Source organism: Lactuca virosa, chromosome 9 (assembly GCF_052849685.1).
Source record: "Lactuca virosa cultivar CGN04683 chromosome 9, Lactuca_virosa_CGN04683_v6, whole genome shotgun sequence".
Lineage (NCBI taxonomy): Eukaryota > Viridiplantae > Streptophyta > Magnoliopsida > Asterales > Asteraceae > Lactuca > Lactuca virosa.
In genome coordinates, this window is record NC_136434.1 from 155,626,088 (window position 1) to 155,635,002 (window position 8,915).

At 36.1% G+C, this 8,915-nt stretch overlaps 1 protein-coding gene across 1 annotated transcript; it reads right to left on the reverse strand.

The window, feature by feature from the left end:
- Positions 1–1,344: 1,344 nt before the first annotated feature.
- Positions 1,345–5,585, reverse strand: LOC145136343 (heat shock 70 kDa protein, mitochondrial-like). The gene is made up of 6 exons (XM_079070475.1): positions 5,355–5,585; positions 4,644–4,717; positions 4,488–4,566; positions 3,833–4,399; positions 2,955–3,575; positions 1,345–2,186 (listed from the first exon to the last, which is right to left on the reverse strand). Exons 1-6 carry the CDS (start codon positions 5,427–5,429, stop codon positions 1,551–1,553), a joined length of 2,052 nt encoding a protein of 683 aa, XP_078926601.1. The 5' UTR covers positions 5,430–5,585; the 3' UTR covers positions 1,345–1,550.
- Positions 5,586–8,915: the final 3,330 nt, after the last annotated feature.

The window sequence follows — 8,915 nt, forward strand, 5'->3', positions numbered from 1 at the left end:
CCAATGACTAAAGATAACATACCCGAATCTGAGTGTTACAACCACGATCGTGCATACCACCTTGGTTGCATCGCGACGGTCGTGGTGTGATATCACCGTATTTTTGAACACCCAATGAGAAGGAAGCAACGATCATTTTTCTTAAAAAATCAAATTCAAAAAAATCCATATTCCTCTATATATCACTCCACTTTCACATATAAACATCACTCTCTTTTATACTTTTTAACACAACAAATATTACTTTTTAAAAAAATTATGATTCAAATGACGATGAGTTTATCGCAACATTCTTTAATGTTCAAAACATTGTTAATGGAGATCGCATGAAAAACAGCATGAACGTCCACGAGTAATTTTATCTTTAAATTGTGTTTTTTTTTAGAACTTTTATTTAATGTAATTTTAAAAATATTTGAATGTTCGATATTTCTTGTATATGTTTGTTTTTATTTTATTTGCTTAATTTTTGGTGTTTTTTAAATTTATGCATATTAATGTTTTTATTTTAATTAAAAATCTAGCATATTCATTTAATTTTAGTTAAAAAAGATGATGTGAAGTGTGGGTATACCAAACTAATATGGAATTTATATGGTGATGAGGTGACAAGTGGTATAACATTCCAACATATTTATGATAGTGGTATGTATACCAAATGATCTATAACATAATTCCCGTAATTTTAAGTGTGGCATAATGGTTAGAACTCAGAACCATACATTTGCTCTTCTTAGGACATCGGGTATACCATACACAACGTTTGTTTGTAATTGTTTGTGGTCAGGTGGCCATGACCATGCACACTATCCCCACCTCCATGGTCATGCAATCGGCAACCTATCTCTCTTCTTCGTTGGGAGTACAACGACAACCGCAGTGGTAGTGTGTGGTAGTGTCGCTTGTTGACCTGGAAGTTCTCCAGGCTTCTTGCCTATAAGCATACTGGACGACTTTAAAGGTTCAACTTGTTTGGGTATGCAATCAATCTTTTCTTTTTATTGTTCGAAATTATATCAATTTATAGTAGTGCCAAAACGGAGATTTTAAAAGAATTGTTTGGAAACTTTTGATAAGTTAGTGAGAAAAAACTTATGGAAACAAGCGATTTTTGAAAAAATCTATATCCGAACACTAATTTTAGCTTTATACCAGTCTGAAACTGATAGTAGATTAAAAAGCTCTTTAAATAAAAGTTTAGCCAAACACTCTCGGCCTTTTTACAAACTACATTGAGTAATATGCTCCATGGATTAGGATTACCCTTATTAGTTTGTACTTTGTTTTTCATAGTTCCCCAAGGATAATTCAAGAGTCGAAGCATATCTAATCAAGCTATCTTAATACAGGAAAAGACAATTTTGCCATTTCAGATAAATAAACAAATTAAAACGATATTAACTTTTTTTGCTTGCGTGATGGATGCCATTCAATGACACCAATACAACTACATCAAAAAAGCGTTAAACATTTCCATGATTATTTCTACCACAACCCACTCACCTTAAGTTTTTAGTTACAAAAAAACATCTAATAACAATTTATCCCCTCTACTTCTTTACCTCCTCATATTCCGCCTCCGGCGCCTGACCACCACTACCACCACCCTGCGACCCCGAATCACCACCACCACCGCCGCTACCCCCACCTTGCATATGCTGACCGATCTTCGACTGCGCCTTATTCGCCGCATCAATCTTGGCCTGAATCTCCGCCGCATCTTCACCACCAGCCGCCTTCCTGAGATCCGCCACCGCCGCCTCGATCTCCGCCACCACATCCGCCGGAAGCTTCTCCTTATACTCATTCAAATTCTTCTCGACACTATAAATAGTTGTATCCGCATTGTTCTTGGCATCAATGAGTGTTTTCCTTTCGGCATCCTTTTGGGCATGGAGTTCGGCATCTTTGACCATTTTTTCAATCTCGGAATCGGAAAGACCACCCGAGGACCTAATGGTAATTTGTTGTTCTTTTCCGGTGGATTTGTCTTTGGCTGAGACTGTGACTATGCCATTGGCATCGATGTCGAATGTGACTTCGACTTGTGGCATTCCACGTGGGGCCGGAGGGATTCCCATGAGCTCAAATTCCCCTAAAAGTTTGTTGTCGGATGCCATTTCACGTTCTCCTTGGAGGACTTTGATTCCCACTTGGGTTTGGTTGTCTGCTGCTGTGGAGAACACCTGTCGATACAACCGGTATGGAATTCGTCAGCGGAATTGGAATTAGGGAAAGTGGATTCCGACGGAACCGGAATTCGAGATTCCGTTCCGTCGTTTCATGGTGTGTTTGGTTTCACTTGCTTGATAGATAGGTGGAAGGAACTTGATTCCGTTCTTTTTTATTAAAAGACCAAAATACCCCTGTTCTATATGTTTAAACAAATAATTACGTATAAAGATCCGACTACAAGGGTATTTTGGTCTTTTAACTCCTTCCAAGTGGTGTGTTTGCTAAATACCCTTGTTCCATGGATAGGTGGAAGGAACTCAATTCCATTCTTTTTAATTAAAAGACCAAAATACCCGTGTTCTATATACTTAAAGAAATTGTTACGTATAAAGATTGATTACAAGGGTACTTTGGTCTTTTAATTCCTTCCAAACCAAACGCTCCTTATCACATGTTTGGTTAGCTGGAAACGGAATGGAGTGACTTTAATAATAAAAATCAAAGAATTTTTATAATATACTTGTAAAAAAATAACTTTTCTTAATACATAAAAAGGATATTTTGGTCTTGCTTTTCTTAATATAGAAGAAGGGTATTTTTTGTCTTTTAATAATAAAGGAAGAATGAAATTAAAATTCCTTCTACCCATTTATACAAATGGTGTGAGAAATCCAGAACATGCCAGGAATGGAATCTTGAATTCCAATTCCGACGGATTCCATCGGAATCGGAATCCACCAACAAAACACACTCTCAGAGAAATGATATGATGAATTTACCTGACTTTTCTTTGTTGGAATTGTGGTGTTTCTACCAATGAGTTTAGTGAAAATCCCACCAAGTGTTTCAATACCAAGAGAAAGAGGAGTGACATCAAGAAGAAGCAACTCTTTCACATCACCTCTCAGAATTCCACCTTGAATTGCTGCTCCCATGGCAACTGCTTCATCAGGATTCACTCCTTTACTTGGAGTCTTCCCAAAGATTTCAGTAACAACCTCCTGAACCTTAGGGACACGTGTCATTCCACCCACCAGAAGAACTTCATCAACCTCTTTTGTTGTGATTCCAGCATCCTTCACACAGTTTTTACATGGATTCCTTGTTCTTTCAATCAAATGGTTAACCAAAGCTTCAAATTTTGATCTTGTCAGTGTGATATTCAAATGTTTCGCACCAGATGCATCAGCTGTGATGAAGGGAAGGTTGATGTCTGTTTGGGTTGTGGAAGAGAGCTCAATCTTGGCTTTCTCAGCTGCTTCCCTTAGTCTTTGAAGGGCAAGACGGTCTTTTGACAGGTCAATTCCTTCTGTTCTTTTGAATTCACTCACAAGAAACTCCAGCATTGTGTTATCAAAGTCCTCTCCTCCAAGGAATGTATCCCCATTCGTTGCTTTAACCTGTATGGAAGAAAAATAAGTTTCAATTTTTGTCCCTGAGCTTGTTCAAAAACTGCCTTTTTGATCCCAAATAGTTTACTCTTGCAATTTCATTGCCCATTTTCAGTTGTTGCAAGAAGAAACTATATGTGGCCAAAAGTGAATTTTTTTAACAAACTCAGGAACCAAAAACATAATTTATTCAAAAAGAAAGTATGGGAACTGGCACATTGATTTACTAGAGAATAACAAAAGGGTATTGTTGTAAAATTGCAAACCTCAAAGACACCATTTGAAATCTCCAAAATGGAAACATCAAAGGTACCACCACCAAGATCAAACACAGCAATAAGACCCTCTTTGTTATTCAATCCATAAGAAAGAGCAGCAGCTGTTGGCTCATTGATGATTCTTTCCACATCAAGTCCAGCAATTCTTCCAGCATCTTTAGTTGCTTGTCTTTGGGCATCATTGAAATAAGCTGGAACAGTAATAACAGCTTTATTGATTGTCTTTCCAAGATACGCTTCAGCTGTTTCCTTCATTTTAGTGAGAACAAATGCACCGATTTGGCTTGGAGAGTATTTTTGTCCACTGGCTTCAACCCAAGCATCTCCATTTGGAGCCTTGACAATCTTGTAAGGAACCATTCCCATTTCCTTTTGTGTTTGAGGGTCATCAAATCTTCTTCCTATTAATCTTTTTGTACCAAATACAGTGTTGGTTGGGTTTGTTACTGCTTGACGTTTGGCTGGAGTGCCTACAATTAGCTCGCCTTTTTGATTGAATGCTACAACTGATGGAGTTGTTCGTGAGCCTTCAGAATTTTCAATGACTTTTGCAGACTACATAAAAAGGAAACAACAATCAGAGTTTTATCTTTTAGCACAACTATGAATGGGATTTGAAAAGATGAAGTATTATGGATCTTACCTTTCCTTCCATAACTGCAACACATGAGTTTGTAGTACCCAAATCAATCCCAATAACTTCATTTCCTAGAGGTCTTGAGCTGCATCAGGCATAAAGATTAGCTAGAATGAATTTGAAAATAAAAAGCAGAATTAGTAACAGGGAGAACCTAGTTACCTGAAAGGTCTGGAAAGTATCCCCATCTTGTGACTCAAATGTGACCCAACCCATGATTGTTTGGCTCCACCTAACTGCACAAGCATTAATATAGATTACATTAAATTAATAGTCTCTTATGGGTCGATTGGCAAAAAAACAAGTATTGCTTAAGAGATCTTTCTTTATCTAGCTAGCGACAAAAAAATTAAACTTTACACGAAATTCAAATATAGAAGACACCAAAATAACTTTCTACACAATGTTTGATTCTTTACATTCAATAATCTAAACAAAGATGTGTCGTCCAAAAGCTCATCTCATAAGCCAAAAATGTCATCCAAATGAATTAGATCAATGATTTAAGAAAACAGAATAAACATGTATTTTGCCTCAATAGATAATACACATGCAAAGATCCTCACAAGATGTAATTAGATCAAAAGAAAGCACAAACAGCACGAAGATCACAATTTTATATACAAAGTAAAAAGTTTGAATAACAAAATATATCCAATAAACAAATAGCTCGACCATATAAGACGTGGATAAAACAAATACGATAGAAAAAGAGACGCATGATTCAGAAACACCAAAACAGAATGTTCACGTCGAGCCTCTGGATTTTTTTGCTTCAACCAACCGACTACAGCACACAGAATTATAGAAACAAAAGAAAGCAATTGCAGATCAAATGGATTAAAGCAGGAAATTGAAGCGAGAAGTGCATACGGATTTGAAGGCTGATAAAGACGCAGAAGAGATGTCTCTTCGACGAAGAGATCTTAGCAACGCGGTGGTCGCCATATAACGCCGGACAATGAAGCAAAGAGACGATCGATTCGATGAAGTGAAGTTCAGAAATCAGAGGTTTAGATGAAGGAAGGGTTTAGGGTTTTCGTAGAGAAGTGATATAAAAAGGGGGGCAGAATTTTCTAGCGACTGTTGTGGGGAGGGCCTGGTCTGCGTGGAGGTGGCGTTATCTAGTTTTTTTTTATTTCCTTCTCTTTTATTTTTCTAGATTAATCATATATAAAAATGTTGGTGGAAATCCTAAAATAATCATATCATACTATGGTATAACTAAATTAGACATTTTTTTTTGTATGAAGTATGAACATATATATTTAGAATCTTCATAATCTTTAAAAATTTTAATTTGATATAATTAATTTATTAACTTAAAATATATCATTAATTTTTTTTCTAGGTCACGTTACAAGTGGACCTGACAAGATCGAAGCGGTAATAAAGTAGGATCCTCCAAAGACTCCATCAGAAGTTCGTAGCTTCCTTGGACTAGCAGGTTATTATCGACGATTCATAGAGAATTTCACTTCAATTGCAGCTCCATTGACAAAACTAACGAGAAAACATGAGAAGTTTAATTGGACAAATGCCTAACAAAAGTATTACAACGGTTAAATGAAACATTGTGTCAGACCGATATTAGCCTTACCGCGAGGTGAAGAAGATTTTGTTGTTTACACTGGTATTTCTCAAATCGGCCTTGGATGCGTCTTAATGCAGAGAATTTGAGTAATTGTCTATGCTTCGAGGCAATTAAAACCGGCTAAACAATCATACCTTGTCCATGATTTAGAACTTGATGCGGTAGTTTTTGCTTTGAAGATCTGGCGACACTACCTTTACGGAATAAAGTTTCAGATTTTTACTGATCATAAAAGTTTGAAATATTTATTCGATCAAAAGGTTATGAATATGCAACAACAAAGATGGATGAAGCTACTTAAAGATTATGATTGTGAGATTCACTATCATCCTGGAAAAGCTAATGTAGTAGCCAACACATTAAGCCGAAAAGAGAAACCGATTCAGATCACCTCCGTACGAATGGGAATCGTTAGTCAACTACCAGATCTGATTAGAAAAGATCAAAAAGTAGTTGAGAAATCAGAGAATTTGAAACAAGAAGATATGATTAATTATATTAACTAATTAACTGAGAACTCACAAGGTGTAAACAACATTTATGAGGCGTATATGGGTCCCAAAATATGGCGATGCGAGAAAGTTAATACTCGATGATGCTCATAGTACGCGACATCCTGGTAGTACAAATATGTACCGAGATTTGAAGAAGGCGTATTGGTGGCCCGGGATGAAAAGAGATGTTGGTAAATATGTCGGAAATTGTCTAACTTGTTTACAAGTAAAAACAAATCACCAAAAACCAGGAGGAGAAGTCCAATCGTTACCTATTCATGTGAGAAAGTAAGACGATATCACTATGAATTTTATTACGAAGCTACCACAAACCTCAAGAGGACATGACTCAATTTGGGTTGTGGTCGATCGCTTGACCAAATACGCTCGATTTATACCTATAAAAGAAAGTCTTTCTATTGATCGGTTTGAAGATATCTATATTAACGAAGTGGTAAATTTTCATGGCGTACAAACTTCTATTGTATTTGATCGAGATAGCCGATTTACATCCCGATTTTGGCAAAGCTTTCAGAAACAAATGGGCTCTAAATTATTGATGAGTACCGCATATCATCCCCAAACTGATGGGCAAAGTGAGAGAACGATCCAGACACTTGAAGATATGTTACGAACTTGCATAATTGTTTTTGGAGGCAACTGGGATGAACACTTATCATTGGTAGAATTCGCGTACAATAATAGCTACCATTCTAGCATTCAAATGGCACCATTCGAAGCACTATATGGAATACCATGTAGAACTCCAACATGTTGGACTGAGGCTGGAGAAATACCATTGGCGAAACCAAAGATTGTGGAAGAAACCGAAACTAAGATCAAGGAGATTAGGGAACACATGAGAGTTGCTCAGCTTCGTCAACAACATTATGCAAGAGACGAAAAGCGTTAGAATTTAAAGTTGGTGACATGGTGATGTTGAAAGTTTCACCATGGAAAGGTATGATTCGTTTTGGCAAATGAGGAAAGTTGAGTCATCGATATATTAGACCTTTCCATATAATACAGAGAGTCGGAAAGGTTGCATATCGATTAGATTTACCCACAAGAATTACAAGGTATCCATAATGTTTTTCATATCTCTTATTTGAGAAAAACCTTATTTGATAAGGCACAAATGGTACTAATAACTGAGATTGAAGTAATGAGAAATTGAGATATCCCGAGCAACCCGAGAAGATTCTAGATTAGAAAATAAAGAAATTAAGAAATAAAGAAATCGTATTGGTGAAAGTTCAATGGCGTCACCATAGACGTTCTGATGTAACTTGGGAACCCCAGGCTGAGTTTAAAGAAAAATACTCATATTTCTTTAACCAACCGATAATAGATTTTAGGGACGAAATCTTTTGAAGGACGGGATAACTTGTAATACTTGTTTTTGTGCATTTGACTTAATCTATGTTTAATAGCTTGAAATTTAGTATTAATGTATGAAAGTTTAGACATTATATCATTATGATTAGTATGAATGTTGTGTAATGCATCTAATTGAGAATTATTGTTTATGAGTCAAAAGAGGTCTTATGACATGAAGATTTAAATGAGTGAAGTTGATAAAAACTTTGTAATACATTAAGTGAAAGGAAAAATTGAGAAACAAGGAGTCCACGATGTGGCTAAGATGTCCACGAAGTGGTCGAGAATGAGAATCAAGTTACACAAATAAATAGTGACAACATCCTACTTTGAAGATGACACGATGTGGCGGAGAAAAGCCACGACGTAGGGAAAGTATGTTGCCCAATATTATTCATGATGGATTATGCTTTGTCGTATAAAGAAAACGTCACAAAAGATGCCCACGACGTGGCAATATGTGCCACGACGTGACGGCGCAACAAATGATAAAATAAGTTTCGTCCTTGAACAGAGTAATTCGATTCCAGCTCTATAGAAACACATACTAAGGTGCGATTTACACATACTAAACCCTCTTAAGTCCGATTTTGAAGAGATTGAAGGGATACAACTCCAATTTGCTGAATCAAGGTAAGGATAATCATTTATAACACCTTTGTTGTGAAATTAGGGCAAAGATAGAAGATTTTGGTTGAAACCCTAAACAAAGGGTTTGAGTTCAATTGATTAAATTGGGACATTATATGATATATTGTGGCTTAATTTCAGTTTAATATCATGTTATTGAACCTTGTATGTTAAATTTGATTCATGAGGACTAGGGTTCATGAGTGAAGAAATATGACTTAATAAATTAAGTCTTTGAATGATAAATTTTGATATATGTAACTATATAACAGGTAAGTTAAACCTGATATGAGTATTTGTGGATTGATATATTTATAGATTTTATTCTTAGTGAAT